This window comes from Phocoena phocoena, chromosome 13, assembly GCF_963924675.1.
Source record: "Phocoena phocoena chromosome 13, mPhoPho1.1, whole genome shotgun sequence".
Taxonomy (NCBI): domain Eukaryota; kingdom Metazoa; phylum Chordata; class Mammalia; order Artiodactyla; family Phocoenidae; genus Phocoena; species Phocoena phocoena.
The window spans coordinates 75368439-75391184 of NC_089231.1; the positions used below are offsets into that span (position 1 = coordinate 75368439).

Consider the following 22746-nt stretch of genomic DNA (forward strand, 5'->3'; position numbering starts at 1 on the left):
GGAGGCCCTGGAGGCTGCATTTTTAACCGCCAGTATTCCTTGAGAGCAGCTGAAAGGCTGATCATCACAGCTTGGGGGAGGGCAAAACCCTGGATTGAGGCAGCCGGCTGGGAACGTTCTGTGAGTTTCCTTTTCCCCAGACATGAGTTTCGGTTTCAGTCTCCGGGCATAGGAGTTCCTCATTCTCTTCTGCCTCCAGCTCTGCCATTAGCTGTCATCTCAGCAGCCAGCCAGAGCAATGGGAAACTGGGAGTCCCATCTCTGCGAACGGCCTGCCCAGAAACTGGGTGAGTTTACCCAGGACAACCTGAGGCCCTTTGAAGACTGTCAGAAACAGATCGACCAGACCGTGGACACCATCTGTGCAGTCCTGCAGGAAGCTGAGCAGTTCCCCCTGGTGACCAGTGTGGCCAAAGTGAGTAGAAGGCTGGGGTCAGGGCTTCTGGGACCCAGAAGGCAGAGCGACTTGGTGCTGAGCACCTACCGTGTGCCGGGCCCTGGGCACACAAGAGACCATCTTGTCTAGCCCCACACTCGTGTGAGATGGTGGGATATGGTGTAGAGTTTAGTAGTACAGGTTGGGGAGCCGGTTCTACCCCTTACTACTGTGTGACCCAGGGCAGGTTGTTTAACCTCTCTGTGCCTCAGTATCTGAATTTGTAAAATGGGAGAGAAATAATACTCATTGCAAAGTGTTATGAGGCTTAAGCACATAATGTTCTTGCACAGGGCTTGGTACCAAGTTAGTGCAGTAAATTAGCTGTGGTTACTCTTATTGTTTTTATTCTCCCCGTTTTACAGGGGAGTAAACTGAGTCTACAAGACTTCAGTAAAACTACCCAAGGATGCTCTGTGTCTTCTCAACAGCAAGGGGTGGGGAGCTGTCATCAGTTAGAAATATTTGGTGCTATGGGCACAAACCCCAGGGTTGAGCCTGAAGATTCTGGACCTTTGGGGAAGAAAGGGTGCTGGGAAGGGGCCAGGACCCTAGGGTGGGGAGGGGCTTACGGATGCCCACCACAAACCCCATGCTCTCCGGCACCGGAATCCCACTTCTCTGTAGTTACAGTGCTTTCTGGCCTCTGCCTTTACACACACCCACTAGCCCTAGCAGTAAAGATACCTGGACACTTGGTGTCTCCTACCTTGGCCCAGATGAGGAAACTGAAGCGTGGAGAAGTTATTTAGTAGTTGGCATCTGACCTGGGATTTTAAGCTCAGGTAATCTGTTTGGGAGCATGCACCCTTAACCACTATACCATCCTACCTCTCAATATTGTTAACTTTTTTCTAATTAAAATATTAATAATACATACAAAAAGTGCACTGATCTAAGTGTACAGCCTGATGGACTGCCACAAACAACATACATGTGTAACCTACACCCAGATCAAGCAATAAAATATTCCCACCCCCGACCCAAGAGCCCCTGAACCCCCCATCCAGTCGCTACCCCCAACCCCAGGCAACCACTCTCCTGACTTCTGACAGCATAGCATAGATTAGTTTTGCCTATTTTTAAACTTTGTATAGAGTGACCAACCATCCCAGTTTGCCCGGGACTGAAGGGTTTTCTGGGACATGGGCCTCTTGGTGCTAAAACTGAGCATGTCCAGGGTAAACCAGACAGGTTGGTCACCCTGTATAAAAGAAATCACGCACTGTGTGGCTTTAGTGTGGGGGCTTTTTTGACCCATCTGTTGACGAAATTTATGTTGTTGTGTGCAGCTGTTGTTTATCATTTCATTGCTGTCATGTGTTCCCTGTATGAATACGCCACATTTGTCCATTCTACTGCTGATGACCATTCGAGTTGCCTCCAGTTTGGGGCTCGTAGGAAAAGTGCTGCTATGGGGCTTCCCTGGTGGTGCAGTGGTTGAGAATCCACCTGCCAATGCAGGGGACATGGGTTCGAGCCCTGGTCCGGGAAGATCCCACATGCCGCGGAGCAACTACGTGCCACAACGACGGAGCCTGCGCTCTAGAGCCCGTGAGCCACAACTACTGAGCCCACGTGCCACAACTACTGAGCCCACGTGCCACAGCTACTGAAGCCCACGTGCCTAGAGCCCGTGCTGCACAATGAGAGAAGCTACCGCAATGAGAAGCTGGTGCACCACAAGGAAGAGTAGCCCCCGCTCGCCGCAACTGGAGAAAGCCCCCGTGCGCAGCAACAAAGACCCAACACAGCCAAAAATAATAAATAGATAATACAATAAATAAATTTATTTTTTAAAAAAGTGCTGCTATGGGTATCCTGATTCAGTTCTTTGGGTGGACAAATGAACATCTGCCACTCCGCTTTTAGACTATGTTGACATCTGGGGCTTTTGCTTGAGGTGAGAAATATTTCTGCCTGTCGGGGTGCCCTGTGACCCCAAAGGGTTCAGAGTCTCACATCCACTTCTCTGTTGCTGGCAGAGTGGCTCCTATGGCCGGAGAATGGTCTTGAGGGGCAACTCCGATGGTACCCTCGTCATCTTCATCGGTGGCCTTGAACAATTCCAGGGTCAGAAAAAAAGCCAACATGACCTCCTCAGCAAAATCTGGGCACAGTTGAAACGCTGTGAGCTCACGATGAAGCTGGCAGCCAAGTGGAGATCCAGAGCATCAGTGGCAAGCTCACCATCCAGCTGTCCACAGAACAGCAGAGCATCACTTTCAAGTTGCTGCCCGCCTTCAACGCTCTGGGTGAGCCCCCCCGTGTGTGGGTGTGTGTGTGTGTGGAGGTTCAGGTCTGGAGGGGCTTGTCAAGAGAGCAAAGCCAGAAAAAGGGGTGGTAGATAGCCTGGCATCTGAATAAATACCACTGGTGCTTTCCAAAATGAGGGACCGTAGACTTTCCCTCCTTCCTCTCTTTCCCTCTCTCTCTTTCTCTCTCTCTCTTCCTTCCTTTCTTTCTTCCTTTCCTTTCTTTCTTTCTTTCCTTTCTTTCTTTTCTCACTGTGTGGCATGCAGGATCTTAGTTCCCCTACCAGGGATGGAACCTGCACCCCCTGCAGTGGAAGTGCGGAGTCTTAACCACTGGACCACCAGGAAAGCCTCGAGAGACTGTTGACTTTCAAACAAGGAGATTCCTCCTACCCTGAGCTTACTCTCTTCTGTAGAATTTCTCCCTTATCTCCTAGTTGACTTTGGAGGAAATGTTCTAGACTCTGGAGTAGAGCATCTCAAACTGTGACACGCACACAAAGCACCTGAGAAACTTGTTAAAATGCAGGTTCTGATTCAGGAAACTGGGGTCCAGGATTCTATACTTCTAACCAGTGCCATGATATTGCTGCTCTTCTGTGGACTACACTGGAGGATTTAGACTAGAATAAATGCTGGTTCGAGGTAGAGGATGGGGCAAACATCTGGGAAAAGTTCAGCTGGAGCAGGTATTTGGAATGTGCCTCTAATCAGGTCAACATCAAGGCAAACATCTTCCATGGGCAACTGTTTGGATGGATGCATGGATGGTTGACTGGATGGATGGATGGATGGTTGACTGGATGGATGGATGGATGGTTGACTGGATGGATGCATGGATGGTTGACTGGATGGATGCATGGATGGTTGACTGGATGGATGCATGGATGGTTGACTGGATAGATGCATGGATGGTTGACTGGATGGATGCATGGATGGTTGACTGGATGGATGCATGGATGGTTGACTGGATGGATGCATGGATGGTTGACTGGATGGATGCATGGATGGTTGACTGGATGGGCGAGAGTAAGCATAGTCACAGCTTAGTCTCAAGCATAGGTACATATATTATCACAAACGTAAATACCAGAGCTGGAATTCAACCCCCCATTAAACAAGTGAGGGGCTTCCCTGGTGGCGCAGTGGTTGAGAGTCCGCCTGCCGATGCAGGGGACGCGGGTTCTTGCCCCGGTCCGGGAAGATCCCACATGCCGCGGAGCGGCTGGGCCCGTGAGCCATGGCCGCTGAGCCTGCGCGTCCGGAGCCTGTGCTCCGCAACGGGAGAGGTCACAACAGTGAGAGGCCCGCGTACCGCAAAAACAAACAAACAAACAAACAAAAAAAGAAACAAGTGAGGAAGCAGAACGAAATGAATGTGTCCAGGGCCTCACAGCCAGTTACTGACAGAACTAGAATAAAAGCCCAGGTCTTTTAAGCCCCAGGCCCAGTGCCTTCAAGGTGGACACACACACACACACACACACACACACACCCTGACGACTTACATTCACAGAAAGGTGACCTAGTGCAGAGAAAAATGCACCAGTTTGCAAGGTAGGCAGACTTGAATTCTCATCCTGGTCTTACTACTAACCCACTTCTGCCAACTGTAAGATCAAGGCTAGAAACAGCTAACTTGCAGGACCTTTAGGATGATAAGGGTTGAGTATACGTGCCTGACTCAAAGGAAGGCTGGACTCAAGGTGAAGAGACAGAGTGTGACTCAGAATTCCTAGGAAATCCTATGTTCTGTCCTCTGGTTCAGAGCACGGTGGCTGGAGATTAGGCCAGGGCGCCCTCTGCTGGCTGCACTCCATCTCGCAGAGAATGATGTGAGAACGAGAAATCAGCTCTTCCTCACATGTAGTACCGAGAAGCTGCCACCAGATAGCGGCAGAGCTACACATTCCAAACAGATAACCTTTCCTAGACGGAAACGATAATGGTCGCTTTCTGAGAAAAGTAAACTACTGAGAAATTTTAAAATTACTTTCTGTACTAAATATTAGCCTAACTACATTTTATTATCTAGCAGGACAAGCCACCCCTCACCTTTTATGCAAATGCACCAGTCCTCTTACAGATGAAGCAGTGAACGTGTGCTACCAAACCACATCCAGCCGCCTTTGTGGGCTCACCCAGGCCAGGTTCCATGAAAACCAAAAGTTCTGTTTCTGTTTCACACCAGGCTTAAGTGAGAAGCCCAGCCTCTGCACCTATCGAGAGTTCAAAAGATCCTTGGATATGGTGAAAGCCAGCCCCGGTGAGTTCTCAATCTGCTTCACTGAACTCCAGGAGAAGTTTTTTAGCAACCATCCCAGCAAGCTGAAGGATTTGATCCTCTTGGTAAAGTACTGGTGTCAAAAGGTAAACTTCAAATTGCATGTCTATTGCTATTATCCGTTTCCCTTTTGCTGAGATAACTCACATTCGGTAAAGTACAACAATGTTAAGAATACAGCTCAGGGATTTCCTGGTGGTCCCATGGCTAAGATGCTGCCCTCGCAGTGCAGGGGGTGCTGGTTCCAACCCTGGTGGGAGAACGAAGATCCCACATGCCACGTGGGCAAAGAAAAAAAAAAAAAAAGAATACAGCTCAATGTGTTTTTATAGCCTTTCAGGCAACACCCAGATCAAAATAGGACACATTTCCTGCGCTCCAGCAGGATGCCCACTCCCAGTCCATGCTCCCCCCAAACAAACCACTCTACTAACATCTGGTACCACAAATTAGTTTCGCTTGTTTTTAAACTTGATGTCAATGGAATCATACTGCATGTACTTCGTGTTTGCCATCTTTTGCTCAATATTATGCCTGAGAGATTTGTCTGTGTTGTTGCAGGGAGTAGTGGCTCTTCATTGTTTTGTACTTATTCCATTGCATTAAGACACTGTACATGGATGCATTCTGCTGCTGAGGGACATGTGGGTCATTCCCAAATTGGGGCTATTATGAATTAGGTTACAGTGGGTATTCCACTACATGTCTTTTTGTGAATTTAAGCAGTCATTCCTCTTGGGTAAATATGCAGGAGTGAGACTGCTGTGCTATAAGGTATACTTTATATATGTATGTGTGTGTGTGTATATATTTAGATATATACACATATACACACACACACACCTTATATATATACACACATTACATATATACCTTATCTGTGTATATATACATATATGAATATATATGTATATGTGTATACATATACACATGCATATATGAATAAATTTGTGGAATATATATATATATATATATATATATAAACTTTAGTAAATACACCCAAATAGTTTTCCCAAATGGTTGTACCAAATCACACTCCTGTCAGCAGTGTATGACAATTTCAGGTGCTCCACTTTCTTATCAACACTTGTTGTCAGTCCATCGAATTTTAGCCATGATATCATTTCAATCATTGACAGGGGACATTGACTTCCTATAGACTTCTAGTTTCATTTTTTTTTTTTTTTTTTTGCGGTACGCGGACCTCTCACTGCTGTGACCTCTCCCGTTGCGGAGCACAGGCTCCGGACGCGCAGGCTCAGTGGCCATGGCTCACGGGCCCAGCCGCTCCGCGGCACGTGGGATCTTCCCAGACCGGGGCACGAACCCGTGTCCCCTGCATCGGCAGGTGGACTCTCAACCACTGCACCACCAGGGAAGCCCCGACTTCTAGTTTCTCGATTTCAGACCCCTGGCATGGGTGGAACTGGGTTCCAAATTATCTGCTACACTTTTCTCCTTCCACAGTGCCAGGAAAAGCTGAAGGATTCATCCCTGCTGCCCCTGTATGCGCTGGAGCTGCTTACGGTCTATGCCTGGGAACAGGGGTGTGGAGCAGAAGACTCTGACATAACTGAGGCATCAAGACTGTTCTGGAGCTTATCAGGAAGCAGGAGCAGCTATGTGTCTACTGGACAGTCAACTACAACTTTGAGGATAAGACCGTCCGCAACATCCAGCTGGGCCACCTCCGATCCCCGAGGTACCAAGCTTCCCACGGCCCTCTCTCCTTACCTCTTTACCTACATGCTAGGCTGTACCCCCTTAGAATGAGGGTGCATCCCTGTCTTTCGCAGCCAAGCATGCACCAAAAGAATGCCAGCAGCAGTGGGTAGGGAGGCAAAGAGAGGTCTGTCTGAAAGAGGGACACTTCGATGCTTTTCACATTCTAAACCATTGTCACATTTTGTCCCAAAGCAAACACTTCCCCTCATAGACGGAAGGGGCAAAGAGAGGAGGGGTCAGCAGAAAGAGGAGACCGTTTTATTAGGTTATGAATGGAACATGCCTGTAAAGCAGAGAACACTGGACACAGAGAACACCAGGACCAGAGAGGCTAGACATCTTCGACAGAGTACTTCAGCAATTGGGAGGAACTGCAGGAGGTAAAAATTCAGGTTTCCAGATGCCCAGTCCAGGCCTTTTGCCCCCAAGATGATTTCTTCTCCCAACTGATTTTTTTAAATCAAATTCATAGGCCAGTAATCTTGGATCCAACTGACCCAACCAGTAATGTGAGCAAAGATAACACCTGCTGGCAGCTGCTAAAACAAGAAGCTCAAACCTGGTTATCTTCTCTCAGGCTGAACGGACTGTCCTGGAATGTTCTGGTGAGAGGGCTTTCAATATAGCTCGTGTCCTGCTGCAGGCAGGGTCCTCCCGATACTCAGACTGCAGTCTTATCCAAGATCACTGTGAGTTGGTTTCCCAGAGGTGCCATGACAAAGCACCATGCACTGGTGGCTTAAAGCAACAGAAATTTACTCTTTCACAGTTTTGGGGGCTAGGAATCCAAGATCAAGACGTTGACAGGGCCATGCTCCCTCTGAAGGCTCTAGGGAAAAGTCCTTCCTCACCTCTTCCAGCTTCTGGTGGCCGTTCGCAGTCCGTGGCTTGTGGCAGCAACACTCCAATCTCTGCCTCTGTTGTCACATGGCCTTCTCTTGTGTGTCTTCACAATGTCCTCCCTCCAGGCATGTCTGTCTCTGTGTCTCTCTCCTCTTCTTACAAGGACACCAGCCGTACTGGATTAGGGACCACAGTAATGACCTCGTCTTAACTTGATTACCTGTTTGCAAAGACCCTTTTTCCACATAAGGTCACATTCATAGGGCCTAGAGGTTGGGACTTCAACATATCTTTTAGGGGGACACAATTCAGTCTATAACACACCATTAGGGACCTCCCCTTCCATTAAAATTATAGTAATGTGCAAAATTGAACAAAGAGAAAAGGCGGGCACCTGCAGATGAGAGATTTCAATTAGTTTCTGCAAGAGAGAAAGCAGGTGAGAAGGTGGTGACAGATGAAATGGAGCGGAGCCCAAGAGACGTGGGTGGCAGTCACCCCTGCGGATGCTGGGACAACCTCTGAGCTCTGCTGAAGCAGGCGTTGGGGGCGAGAGCGAGAAGTGAGGCTGCAAATGGGAGAACTACTGAAGGGCCAGATGCATTGGTTTTTCCCCTCCCATCCCCCAAAGGAGAAGCACATCTATCAACACAAATTTGATTATATCTGCAAAGTCCCATTTTCCATATAGGGTAACATAGTCATAGAGCAGGACGTGGACTTTGGGCAGGGGTGGGGGGTGGATATCACTATTCTCCCTCCCACTAGCAAGAACTAAGCTGTCTCTGCAGACTGAGGCCTGACCAGAGCATGCAGAACAGGGAAGAAAAGATGCTCAGGTGAGGTGTCATGACCTGTGGTCCATGGAGCACATCCCATCTGATGTTTTCTACTGAAGAGGAGAGAACTTCACTTTTATGCAGATGTCAGACCCCATTTAGACATCAGAATAATGGTTTCCTTCCAAAAGTGACCACAGATACAAGGGAGTGAGCAGGTCCCACCCTCCACAGTCCCATTGGATTAGAGAACAGGTAACTGTCCCTTCAGACTGAACACACAGCCCCTCTGACTCCAGGACAGCCCTTCTCTTCAACACACTTAGACGGAACAGCATCCCCTGGTGTGGAGGGTTGAATAGTGTCCCGCAAAATTCATGTCCACCCGGATCCTCAGAATGTGACCTTCTTTGGAAGTAGGGTCTTTGCAAGTATTACCAGTTAAGAGGTCATCCTGGATCAGCGTGGACCCTGAATCCAATGACTGGTGCCCTTATAAGGAGACACACAGGGACACAGACACAGAAGGGAGAAAGCCACGTGACAAGAGAGGCAGGGGTCAGAGTGATGCAGCCACAAGCCAGGGAAGGCCGTGGACTGCCAGAAGCTGGAAGACACAGGAAGGATTTCCCCTAGAGCCTTGGAGGGAGCACGGCCCTGCCTACGCTTTGACTGCAGACGTCTAGAAACGCGATTTGTTACGGCCGTTCAGGGAAACCAATCCACCGGGGCACAGGGTGTTTAACAGAGGCTGATAGAACCTTGAAAAAGGAATAATGTGATCATCAGAAGTCAAAAATACCTGTAATAAATGGGAAAATAAGGAAAGAACAGAGCAGTACGAGAAGCCAAGAGGTGCTGGCCATGTGTGGACGATCCCAGAACAGAAAGTGGAAGCTAGACAGTAATTTGGAGCCAGGTCTTCACAGACCTGTTGGCAGAAGGATCCAGATCCCTTCTAGAGGGTAAGAGGAGCAACTAGGAGAGGTCCTGTTTCTGGGGGATCTTGGGTACCACCCGAAACTCTCTTGGGATACGTCAATGCAAGAACTCAGGATGACAAAGGTACCAGCAGGAGAGTTGAGAGCAGGAGGGAGAGTTGGGGGAGCAGAGCAGGCAGGGGAGGAAGCGGGGGGGGGGTGGGGGACAGGCAGCTGGCAGGGGGCGTCTCACAGCGGCCTCCTTCCACAGCCTGCGCCGCTCTATGTGACCCCAGGCCATCTTCTAGACAAGTTCATCAAGGACTTTCTCCAGCCCAACAGGACTTTCCTAGATCAGATCAAGAAAGCTGTTGACATCATCTGTAAGTTTCTTAAAGAAAATTGCTTTCGACATTCAACTACAAAGTGTCAGAAGATTGTCAAGGTGAGCAATGGCCTTTCTCTTTGTTATTGGCGGGGACTAAGCTGTTCCTGTAACTCTGCAATGCTCGTGACCACTGGAAATGTGAGGACAAAGGGTGAGGGAGGGAAGCAGGGGAGATGGGCAACCAGGACCCTGGTTTTCAGTGGAGGGTGCCGATGCACTGCTTACGTCATTCGCAATAGATTTTGGGGGGTGCACATTGTGTGGCCTGCGGCATCCTAGTTCCCCGAGCAGGGGCTGAGCCCGGCCCACGGCTGTGAACATGCCGAGTTCTAATCACAGTAGACTTCTGATCCTGCGTTAACCTCCGAGAGCTGCCGGCAACGCTCGCCGGTGCTTGGCTTGTGGTGCAACCCTCCAGTCTCTGCCTCCCTCTCCCCGTCCCCTTCTCCTCTGGGTCTTTCTTCTGTTCCCTTCTAAGAACACTTGTCATTGGGTTTAGGGCCCACAGATCCCTAACTGAATCACATCTATAAAGACCCTTTTTCCAGATAACATCACATTCACACATGTTGCCAGCAGACATCTCTTTTTTTTGGGGGGGGGGGCCACCATTCAAACCACAGCAGATTCTAAGCTCCATGTGTATTAAATCAAAAAGTGACAGTCTTCCTAGTTTCAATTCATCTCATCAACTGAGCTAGAGATTCAGCAGATGGGGCCATTCTTGTCCAAGACTCCAAGGTCACGCGCTGACACACTTGCCTCCGTCTGTTGGCCGCCAACCAGATAACTGTGTGTCCAGGGTCACAAGAAGGGAGGGAGAAACGTGCTGACCTGTGAGCAAAAACATTTGCTGTGATGCAAAAAGAACAGATCTGTGTGCATGCTGCCCTGGGACGGGTCTGGGGACCAGTGCCGACGTCCCACGCGCCATGAGTAAAATGTCTCACAAGGTTAATTTGAGGGAAAACAAGACTGGCTGTGTTCATGGCTCATGTTGTCCTCTCCTTCCCCAGCCTCTCATTAACATGAGAGAAAATAAATAAGAAACGTTAATGACACATCAAAGAAGAAAATAGGAAGAGAGCCTTTGGCCGATAAGAAGTTGCTTTCTATCTTCCTGAAGTTGGTTGCAAGAATTGTCTGCTGAGGTGATGGGGGAGGTGCCACCTGGAGGATGCAGGGAGGGGGCTGTGGCCCGGGAGACCAGCTGCATGGATGAAGTGGCATGGACCAGGGATTAATGGAGCATCTGTGTACAGGAAGCTCCACTCCCTCCCCTCGCCTCCTAGGCCACGTAGCCAGGCATTCGCTACCCATGGGTAAAATAAACATTGCTTTTGCAGAAATCAAATGAGTTTTCTGGGGAAAACCAGGAAAACATGCATGAGGGTTGATGCTCAGAGCAAATCCCACCAAGTTGTGGCATTGAGAGAGCTCCCTGCGAAGCTGGCTTCTCCCCGACTCACACTCAAAGAAGCCCATCGGCTCAGCAGCTGTGCCTTCAGGGAGAACTTCACAAAACAGACAGAATGAACCTGTGTGCCTGCCTAAGCTGCCTCGTGCAGAGCTTGGCAAGCCAGGGCCAGCGAGCTAAGAGTGGTTTTACTTTTTTTTTTTTGCGGTACGCGGGCCTCTCACTGTTGTGGCCTCTCAGGCCAGCACAGGCTTCGGACGCGCAGGCTCAGCGGCCATGGCTCACGGGCCCAGCCGCTCCGCGGCATGTGGGATCTTCCCGGACCAGGGCACGAACCCGTGTCCCCTGCATCGGCAGGCGGACTCTCAACCACTGCGCTACCAGGGAAGCCCCGGTTTTACATTTTTACATAGTTGAAGAAGAAGAAGGAGAAGAAGGGAGAGGAGGAAGAGGAAGGGGAAAAGGAGGAAGATGCGGGGGAGAAAAGTGAGGAGCGGGAAGTAGAAGCTTATGTGGCAGAGACACACGTAGCCCACAAAGCCTAAAATATGTATCAGCTAACACTTTACGGAAAGTTTGCCGACCCCTGCATCTAAATGATGAATATTCATCCAATGGTCCCCAGATTGCAGGAGGGAAGCAATGATGTCAGGCTTGCCTTAGTTTGATTTATTTCAGGTCACAGAAATTCAAATAAAGCTACATACTCTTTTTTGTCTGTTTGTCCAGAGTATACTGTAGATGGACATCTTGAGGACTGTATTTCATAAGATCAAGTATGCAGAGGGATCTGGATAGTGTCTAACAGAGCACATTCATCTGATATTGATACCGTGCCTTGTGTTTAAAATTTGCTCATTGTGTATTGATCCATCCGAGTTCTGTTTTATCTAGGGGGGAAATTTTAGATTTTCACTATTGAGGATTTTTTTTCTCACCATGGTCTCTTTTTAAAATTTATTTATGTTTATTGAAGTATAGTTGCTGTACAATATTATATAAGTTACAGGTGTACGGTATAGTGATTCACAATTTTTAAAGGTTATACTCCATTTATAGTTATTATAAAATATTGGCTCTATACCCCATGTTGTACCATATAACCTTGTAGCTTATTTTACTGCTAATAGTCTATACCTCTTACGTCCCCACCCCTGTAGTGCCCCTCCCCACTTCCCTCTCCCCACTGTAACCACTAGTTTGTTCTCAATGTCTGTGAGTCTGTAAAGCTACGTTAGTCTTTACCAGAAATCTTTAGGAAGTTGACTTGAGAAGCAGGTCATTTATAACTAGCCCATCCATTGTTTGTGGGCAAATTCACACATCAAATGACATGAGATGAGCCACCTTTGGAACCAGATGATTCTATTTGTTTGGAAAATGAAACACTCTGCTTCGGAATCAGCCCTAGCTGGAGACTCGAACATGGCACCGCTCCCGGCAACCTCATTAATTAGCCCAACGGGCGCCAGCCCATGGGGGTGAGGGCTCAGGCTCTAGAAAATGCTGTATCTCCAGTTGCCTTTGCTTCCCTAGGGGGCGGTGGGGGGGGGGGGCGGTGGTGGTCAACCGCCAAAGGCACGGCTCTGAAGAGCGGTTCCCATGCCGACCTTGTTGTGTTCGCGGACCCGCTGAAAAGCTACACCTCCCAGGAAAACGAGAGATGCAACATCATCAAGGAAATCCACAAGCAACTGGAAGCCTGTCAGCAGAAGGATTTTGAAGTGAAGTTTGAGATTTCAGAATGGAAGGCTCCCCGGGTGCTGAGCTTAACTCTGAAATCCAAAGTCCTCAAGGAAAGTGTTGACTTTGAAGTGCTGCCTGCGTTTAATGCCCTAGGTAAGACTCCTAAGGTTTGAGCTTCTGGAAGAGGAAGAGGGATTCTGGTGTGATGGGGGGAGGGGAGGGAAAGTCACGTGACTTACTGATCGGACCTGGTCCAGTGCCCCAACAGGTGGCATTCATAATGACAGCAATACCTTACACCTGTATACATTTTCATTCTTGTTTATTTTATCCCTACCACGGCCAGAACCCACATCTTATACTCCCATGGTGTCATTCACAACATCTCTCAAAGAATGGGGTACACAGGAAGTCAGTACACATTTATAGATAAAATGCCTCAAGTAGTAGGGAAGGAAATGAAAAAACAGACTATGGGAGAAATTCTGAGGCAAAGACAGGAAATCTGGGTGTTCGCCTTCCATCTTAGGCAAAAACTCCTTTAGAAATTCAATTCGTGAGTGACAGATACACAATGGTGTATTAAAAGAAACCAAGGAAGGGCTTCCCTGGTGGCGCAGTGGTTGGGAGTCCGCCTGCCGATGCAGGGGACACGGTTCGGTGCCCCGGTCCGGGAGGATCCCACATACCCCGGAGCGGCTGGGCCCGTGGGCCATGGCCGCTGAGCCTGCACGTCCGGAGCCTGTGCTCCGCAACGGGAGAGGACACAACAGTGAGAGGCCCGCGTACCGCAAAAAAAAAAAACAAAAAAAAAAAACCAAGGCTATTTCAGGCATTTTCCAAATCAAAATCAAGAAGACTCTGGTACCTTGCCTCTGAATGGTTCTTAGGGTCTTTAGAGAGGAAATGACAGTATATAGATAGGGGGTCAGCTAACTTTTTAAATAAAAGGCAAGATAGCAAATATTTTCAGCTTTAAGGACCATAAGGTATCTGTCACAACTGCTCAACTCTGCCTTTGCAGCTTGAAAACAGCCATAGACGATACATTAATAAGTGGGCGTGACTGTGTTCCGATGAAACTTTATTTACAAAAACAAGCAGGCGGCCAGATTTAGTCTGGGGGCCACAGTTGGCAAATTTCAGATCAGCACTGTCTAGAAGGCCTTTCTGGGATAACGAAAATGTCCTCTATCTGTGTTCTGTATCTACTGAGAGCTTGAAATGTTGCCAGTACGAGTAAGGAACTAAATTTCTCATTTGATTTTCCTTTAATGAGTTTGAATGCAAATAGCCACCTTGGCTGATGGCTACCCTGTTGGACAGTGCAGGTCTAGATAACGCTTTAATAATAAATACCACCTATACTCATATAAACCATGTAATTTTTAATATCTCATTACTCTGGAGATGCCCCCGATATCTTAGACATCAGTAATTCACATACACTAATAGAGTTCAAAATAATTTCCCAGAATTAAATTATAGTTGTCAACAGTGTTTTGAAATCTGTTACTTTCTATACAGATTAAAGCGTAATGTAAATTTCTTCCCCATGTTAGGTGAACTGAAGTCTGACTCTACACCCAGCCCCAGGATCTATGCTGACCTCATCTATTTGCATAAATCCTCAGACGCCCTGGGGGGAGAATTTTCTACCTGTTTCACGGTGCTACAGAGCAATTTCATTTGCTCCCGGCCCACCAAACTGAAGGATTTGATTCGCCTGACTGGTACAAATGGGTACGACAGCTCTTGTCCTGGCCACCTGGTTATTATTTTTATCAGTACTCTGTGACCATGAAACCAGCACTTGTGCTCACTGTCTCCCATGCTGGGGGCTGGACCACATTACAGAATCTTCCCATGCCTAACCCTGAGTATCTTTGTGGAGTTCCCATCACTAACCCCACTGAGATGGGTCAGATGTAAGCATCTCCTCCCAACAAAGCTGCCACACATGGTTTATTTTGCTTTTTCTCTGACACCCAAAGAATTCTGCAGGAATCCAAGTTATCGTGCCTCCAAAGGGCAGATGAAGTTGGGATTTTCATGCCTGCAAGTCACCAGCATGGCTTATCTGCTGCTAGGTGTCCATAATTAATAGACACAGATGCTACCTCTTGGAAGGCAGGTTGAAGTGACAGGCAGCAGCAGGGGCTGCATTTTCTATACTGGTTCGCCTCCCTCCACTTCCATCCATCTTGCCACAGGGTAGTTTCTAAGTATTCTCATGACAGCAGACACCCAGCACGACAGCAGCTCTTTCAGGAGATGTCTCCTTTCTGTGTCCAGCTTCCTGAAACCCGAGGAGACTGAACCCTGTGGTTTCCACATCTACACCCAGCCCCAGGGTGCTCAGAGTGCTCAGGGCTGCAGGGTGACCTTGAGCAAGTCACTTCACTTCCCCATGACTTCAGCATAGCGACCTCTGCCCGCTGTGTAGGGATGCTGGGGGATCAGGAGTGAATGACGTAGGTGGAATGTCTGGCCCCATAATTAGCACACAGTGGGTCTTTAGTAAATGGTACTATGTTATAACTCTAGGACGGTACATACAGCCAAAGCACAACAAAGAAGCCTGCGTGGGCTGCCTTTAAGCTGCAAATTGACCCTTCCCAGACCAGTCCCAGCGCTGCGTCTCGAGACCTGGGTGCCCTACTGCGGCCCCAGCAGCCCTTCACGTGCACCCTCTAAGGCTCTTGCTACGCTCATTTCGCCTTCCTGCTTTAACCAGTACCGTCTGATGTTCCCACTCTTCCCTCAGCGTGGAAGCAAACTGAAGCAAAAGGGGGCTCTGCCCCCCAAATATGCCTTGGAGCTGCTTACCATCTACGCCTGGGAGCAGGGGAGCGGGGCGCAGGATTTTGACACGGCTGAAGGTTTCCGGACGGTCCTGGAGTTGGTCACAAATGAGCAGGATCTCTGTGTCTTGTGGATGGTCAACTACAACTTTGATGACGAGATTGTGAGGAGCTTCCTCCTGACCCAGATCCAGAGAACCGGGTGCCCCAAACCTCAGCCCCCTCCATTTATTAACCTGATTCCCTCCAACGCTATTTTGGTGACCTGAATTCACCTCCCGCGGGGTCCTGATCCATTATTCCTCCTGTGAAACTGAGAAGGGAATGTGCTGACCGTCAGAACCGCCCACAGTCTCCAGGGGTAAAATCCCAGGGAGGCAGGAGAAATGTCATCCAGGAGGAACAAAGAAGGAAGGACCAAGGTACCAGGTCCCTGAGTTGCTTTCATCTTTCAAGGTCAGAAGGAAAAGCATGGATTCATTAGCAGGTCTAAAAGGTGTGGAAGTTGGAAGTGTGTCCCTGAGAAATAATGCTGTCATTCGGTGCTGGTGTATCCTGCAGGCTGTTTATTAGATCAGGTTTTATCTCCCCTTTCCAACCTCCATCCCACAAAACCTTTATCCTTCAAGAATAGGAAGGAATCTTAGTGTATCCACTCAGCACCAGCAGCAGGGAACCAAAACAGTGGAAGCAAAAGAAAAGAGAAGAGAGAAAAGAAAGAAACATTGAGAAAGAATAGAGGAGAAAAAAAAAAAAGACAACAAGATACCCTGGCTTGCCTACCGTGGGTGTGACCTACTTGACAGTAGAGTTGATTAAATGATACATTATATTTCAGTTGCCCTAGCATGGAGAGATGTTTATAGAATGCCTTCATGTGTATAATAATGAAGAGCTTTCAAAACTTTTCTGACAAATATGATTTACTTCTAGGAAATCACTTTGAACTGTATTGGTACATTTGAATTACGGACATCTAAGCTAGAAAGACACATTGTTTTATTACAAAGAGTAGAATGGGCCCCCAATTCTGAGGCCACTGGTTCTAAAAAGCATGCCTCTGATGACTTCTCATCTCTCGTTTAGGCCTGTGATCTTGGACCCAGCCGATCTACTGGCGACGTGGGTGGAGGGGACCGTTGGTGTTGGCATCTTCTAGCAGAAGAAGCTACTGAATGGTTGCTGTCTCTCTGTTTCAGAGACGGGTCGGGTTGTCCCATACAATCATGGAAAGTGCCAGTGAGAATCATCTAAAGGAAGTGTCATCTGGAGATTACCCTGGGACAGGCTGAAATCAAAGAGCTTCCCTGCTATAGCAACTTGGGATTCACTCAGCCACAAATAACAGATAGCCCAACTCAGGAGCCTAAACGATTGGGTTTTTCCTTCCCATAACAAGAAATCCTAAGGCAGGCAACCTAGGACTCGCACAGCAGCTCCACTGGACTTTCCCCAGGAGCAGATCATCTCCACCGTGGCACTTGGTATTGGGGGCTGGATCGTTCTTCGTGGTAGGGGCCGTCTTGGGTAGTGTTAAGTCTCTACCCACCAGATGCAGTAGCACCAACCTCGAGTGCAACAACCAAAAATGCCTCCAGACGAGACCAAGGGTCCCCTGGGGCACACTCATCCCCAGCTCTTCCTGGCTCCACCCTCTTTAGTCGTTCATTTGAGTCTTCGTGGCACTGAGAGTGGCTATTGCACCTCCAGGTGGCGGGTCCATGGTGAGGTTGGAGGAACAGAAAGGGGGAGGATACCCACCCAGGTATCTTATTAGAAGCCTCATCCAGCAAACTCTCTTACATTTCAAGTTGCAGCTACCTGTAACTGAAAAGTGGCTCCAAAAAGGGGGGTGAGAGTTGGGTCAGCCAACCAAGATACCTGCCACCAGGTATACTTGGTTCCCCCATCAGGTTCTCTGTCAACAAGTACCCAAAACTGTCCCTGGTAGTAGTCACCTTCTCAGATACACTTCCTTCTTTCTTTCTGGTTTTTTTTTCTGTCTCTTTTAACCAATGGTTCTAACTGCTTGGATATGTATTATTCTCGCACATATATTTCTTTCTTTCTAGACAGTTCAGTCACCAGGAAGTTGGGGAGCGGGGATACATTCTATTGTCAGTGGGATGCACTTATTCAGAAGGTGTAGATTCCTGGAATAATAATGCTGGAAGAAACTTCTAGAGACCACCAGACAATTGCTTTTTTTTTTTTTATGGTTAATAAACTACAGAATTTACAAACCCAAGCCTGAATGAACGGTATTACTCCACTTCATATTATCATTATTGGTATAACGTATTAGCCATGATTGATAGCAAAAATCATTGTACATAATAAATATTGTGCTTTATTTAGAAAGATGACTTATAAGCACTGCTGTAGGCCTGCTAGATAGGGCTTTGATTTTCTAATAATACTATTAAGTTATCTAATCTATTCAAAATAGCTTGACCCGATGGCCACAATCTATGTTTTTCAGATGACTGGTATGATTAGAAATTTGGCTTATGACTAAGGCACGCGGCTGTTTTCTAGGAAAAGTTATTCTCGTCGTCAGTGGGTCAGCCCACAAAGTTTATTTGTCCTCGCAAACACTGCCTGAAGCACAACGCCCCCTCTGCCCGCTCTGTTCGGCAGAAGAGGAGAGCGGAAATCCCACCATGTGCTTTATACCGTGACTGGCCACATTCAGGCCCCTTGAGGAGGCGGTTCTGAGGAGCTAATCTCTGGTCCTCTTCCTTCTCTGTAATCTCATCTGAACAATTTTACGCACGTCCATGGCCTCCCCCACCCCTGACAGGCAGTTGCTTTTAAAGAATCGGTTCACTGTGTGAAAGAGTAGCCCATTCTTCTCTTGACGGCCCCCACTGCTCCTTCCCTCGCTTCTTCAACTCCTCTTGAAATCAAGACCTCCACGTCATTCGTAAAGTCTCACCTCGCCTTGCTGAAGTCTTGTTCTGTGTGTGACCTCCGTTATTAAAAACATTTGCTCTCGTCCAGGTTTATGTGCACGGCATTTGTCAACCATTCTGTATTTTCCCAATTACTAACTCCTTCCCTTTCCTTCAAGTCTTAGAAGAGGGATCTTTTCCCAAAGTGAAGCCCTTCACCTGCCCCTTTATTCCCATAATTCCATGATCTTTTGCTCTCACACACTTCCTCTGGAGCAGGAAGTCATCACCCGGAGAAGGGAGAAGGCTCAGCTGTTGTGCTGGGGGTGCTGGTCAGGAAAAGGGATCCTTCCCCAGGACTTGGCCATGGTGATGCCAGAATAATGGGAGAACAAGATAGCCAGTGGGTGACCCCTATGAGCTCTGACAGAGAGACGGGAAACTGCCACAAACCACAAGAGACCTGGGAAAGCAAGAAGGGGGTGTGGCAGGTGGAATAGTTACCCCCCAAAGATGTCTGCATCCTAATCCCTGGAACCTGTGAATATGTTACCTTACGTGGCAAAGGGACCTTGAAAATGTGATTAAGGATCTGGAGATGGGGAGATGATCCTGAGTTATTCAGGTGGGTTCAGGTGGGTCCAATCTAATGGCACGAGCCCTTAAAAGCAGAGAAGCAGTCCCACCTGAAGTCGGAGAGATTCAGCTCAAGAAGAGGCAGGTGAGGGATCTGAGCCGTTGTTGCCGGCTCGAAGGGCCAAGTCAGGGAATGTTCTAGGCTTCTAGGAGCTGACAGCCACAAGGAAACAGGAACCTCTGTCCTGCAGTCACGTGGACCTGGACTCAGCCAACGAGCGGAGTGACCTGTAGGCGGACCCTCCCTAGAGCCTCCAGGTAAGGAACGCAGCCCAGCCAGCGCCTTGATTTCAGCCTTGTGCCGCCCAGAGCAGAGACACCAGCCAGGCGCGCTGGGCCTCTGACCACGGAACTGTGAGCTGATGAACTTGTGTGGTCTTGAGCCACTAAATGTGTGCCTCACAGGCGGGTGGCAGTAAGCAGCTTGGGGCCTGGGCCCAGAGGGGAGTTGGCCTCCCCTGCTCCGGGACCAGTCACTCCACGCCTGCCCAGCCTGTGTCCAGGGAAGGCGACTCACACGTAAGAGGGAAAACTCTTTTTTTCCTCGGCCTTCAGTATTTCTGACACCAGTCCCAGTGCTTCTTTCTTTTTTTTTTGGCTGTGCTGCATGGCTTGTAGGACCCCAGTTCCCCGACCAGGGATCGAACCCGGGCTCTTGGCAGCAAAAGTGCCGAGTCCCGACCTCTGGACCCCCCGAGAATTCCCAATACTTCTGACGCCAGATTGGGAGTGGGGGGATTTTCTCACACTGAGCAATTCTCCGACACCAGCTGTGTGTCCCACAACTCAGTTCAATCCTGACCCTCTCTACCCGGAGTCCATGTCAGACGCCACGGGGTGAGGGGCTCAGTCCCACAGTACGGCCGCCGTCTCCACTTCAGGGTCCAGGCCTCCGGTACTTCTAACCAACTAGTTATAAATCGGGGGTTCCCACAACCCCCTCCTCAGGCTCAGTAATCTTCTAGAATGGCTCCCAGAACCAGAAGAGCAGTTTACTTACTAGATTACCAGCTTATTATAAAAGGCTATAACTGGGGGAGAGCTGGCGAGGGCTCTCCTCCTGCCTTGCAGGTGGCTGCCTTTTTGGTGTGTCTTCACATGGGGGAGAGAGATCTTTACTATCCCTAATTTTCCCCTCATTTCCTCCACCTGCAGTATTAAAGGAAAATGCTGGTTTTCGTGTGTGTGTATTTTTTTCAGATTATACATTTAATTCAGGTGTATTAGAGAATTTTGAAAAAAATGAAACCCACTTCTAATGGTCACCCCTGATCCCTACCACCCAGGAAGGATCTCGGTTAACCTTCCATCTGTTTTTCTATGCACCCATACAAATACATGTATATTTACAAAGATGGAGTCATCATGCTTCTATTATAGAGCGTCTCGCTTTCGCCACTTGGTACGGAATCATGGATACTTTCTCATGTCATCACGAGAATGACATGTCCTTTCTCATGTTCTTTGAAAACACCATAATATTCCGTCACATGGATGTCATTGTATCCCATCATATGGATAAGTCATCATGGGGATGTAATTTAGTCATTCTCTTTTGTTGAACATTTTCGAAAAAGATTTTGCCTTTTGAAAAATGGCCACAACACACCTATCTGTACGTAAACCTTTGTTTCTTTTTTTTAATTGAGGTATAGTTGATGTACAATTTTATATAAGTTACAGGTGTATAATATAGAAAAATGTTGGTATTCTAACAATTCCATAGCTATTCTTACATTGAGCGTGTCCACCCATGGGCCTCGGGCAGCTTCCCACTCATAATCAGTCCCAGGTCCGCCATGTGCAACCCATCTTTTCCTCCACGCCTGAACTCTTTGTAGACGTGCCCTTGCTGCCATCTTGTGGTCTTCGAGAGAATTAAACTAGCCTGTGCAGAAAGCAGGAAAGTCCTAGAAAATGGTTAGCGCTTAAAGCCACTGTGGTGCAATTGCAGGAGGTTCATTTTGAGTCATGATCTATGCGATAAAGCATCTTTCAGCAAGCTATTATTTCCACATACTGTTCGTTAACTACTCACTAATAGAGAAGGAAAAGCAGACCAAAGGCTCTGAAACAACTTTTGTCTTTTAATTCGGCTTCCCCCAAGCCTAGGGACACTGGATAGATTCTACTGAAGTAATCTGTGGTATTTCTGAAATCATTCTATGCTGTGTCTATTAGAGAAATAAGTCTTTCCCATCGACCTCAAATTTGACCATTAGGGATTCAAGTCTTTGAGTTCTGTAGGCATTCCCACTTTTAAGAACCCCTATTAAAATGGTAATCAGGAGATCCTAAAAAAATAAATGGAGTTTTGTTCATGAATTGAGAGTTTAACATTGTTAAGATAACAATACTACCCAAAGGGATATACAGATTAAAGATGCAGTGCAATCCCTATCAAAATCCCAACGGTATTTTTTTTTTTTTTTTTTACAGAAATGGGAAATCTCATCCTGGAATTCATAAGGGGTTTCAAGGGACCTAGATTTCAAAACTGGTACAAAGTGACTGTAATCAAAACAGAGTAGTATTTGCAGAAGAATAGACATATAGACCAATAGAACAGAATTGAGAGCCCAGAAATAAAGCCTTACATTTACAGTCAATTGACTTTCGACAAGGGTGCCAAGATCGTTCAATGAAGAAAAATGTTCTCTTCAACAAATGGTGCTGAGAAAACTAGATATCCACATGAAAGAATGAAGTTGGACCCCTTCTTTATACCATACACAAAAATTAAAGTGGATCAAGGACCTAAATTTTAAGAGCTAAAACTATAAAACTGTTAGAAGAAAGCCTAGAGGAAAATTTGCATGACCTTGGATTTGGCAATGGTTTCTTTTTCTTTAATCAATTAATTTATATTTGGCTGCATTGGGTCTCCGTTGCTGTGTGCGGGCTTTCTCTAGTTGCGGCGAGTGGGGCTACTCTTTGTTGCGGTGCGCATGCTTCTCATCGAAGTGGCTTCTCTTGTGGAGCACAGGCTCTAGGCACACAGGCTTCAGTAGTTGTGGTGAGCAGGCTCAGTAGTTGTGGCACACGGGCTTAGTTGCTCCGAGGCATGTGGGATCTTCCCGGACCAGGGCTCGAACCCGTGTCCCCTGCATTGGCAGGTGGATTCTTAACCACTGCGCCACCAGGGAAGTCCCTGTTGGGGACTTCAGTGGTTTCTTAAATATGACCCCAGATGCACAGGTAACAAAAGAAAAAGATGAATTGGACTTCATTAGATTAAAAACTTTTGTGCCTCAAAGGACAGCATCGAGAGAGTAAAAAGACAACCCACACGATGGGAGAAAATATTTGCAAATAATACATCTAATAAGGGTTTAAAATCCAGAATATATAAAGAACTCCTACGACTCAACCACAAAAATACAAAAACCCAGTTAAAAGGTGAGCAAGGGACTTGAATAGACATTTCTCTAAAGAAGATATACAAATGGCCAATAAGTACATGAAAAGATGCTCAGCATCATTAGTCATTAGAGAAATGCAAATCAAAACCACAGTGAAATACCACTTCACGTCAATTAGGATGGCTATAATTTTAAAAAGGAAAAAGAATATAGCAGTTGGAGAGGATGTGAAGAAATTGGAACTCATGTACATTGCTGGTGGGATCATAATAGATGTATGCCTATTTATATGCCTGTAAGTATATCCATTTGTCTAC

General features: G+C 47.5%; 1 protein-coding gene across 1 annotated transcript; it reads left to right on the forward strand.

Moving 5' to 3' along the window:
* Positions 1-238: 238 nt before the first annotated feature.
* On the forward strand, positions 239-16791 carry OAS2 (2'-5'-oligoadenylate synthetase 2). The gene is given in 14 exon segments (XM_065889523.1): positions 239-415; positions 2422-2584; positions 2587-2691; positions 4883-5061; positions 6443-6548; positions 6551-6677; positions 7173-7305; positions 9514-9668; positions 9973-9986; positions 12584-12886; positions 14296-14476; positions 15356-15739; positions 16624-16646; positions 16649-16791. Coding segments are annotated over 14 exon segments (2193 nt in total).
* Positions 16792-22746: the final 5955 nt, after the last annotated feature.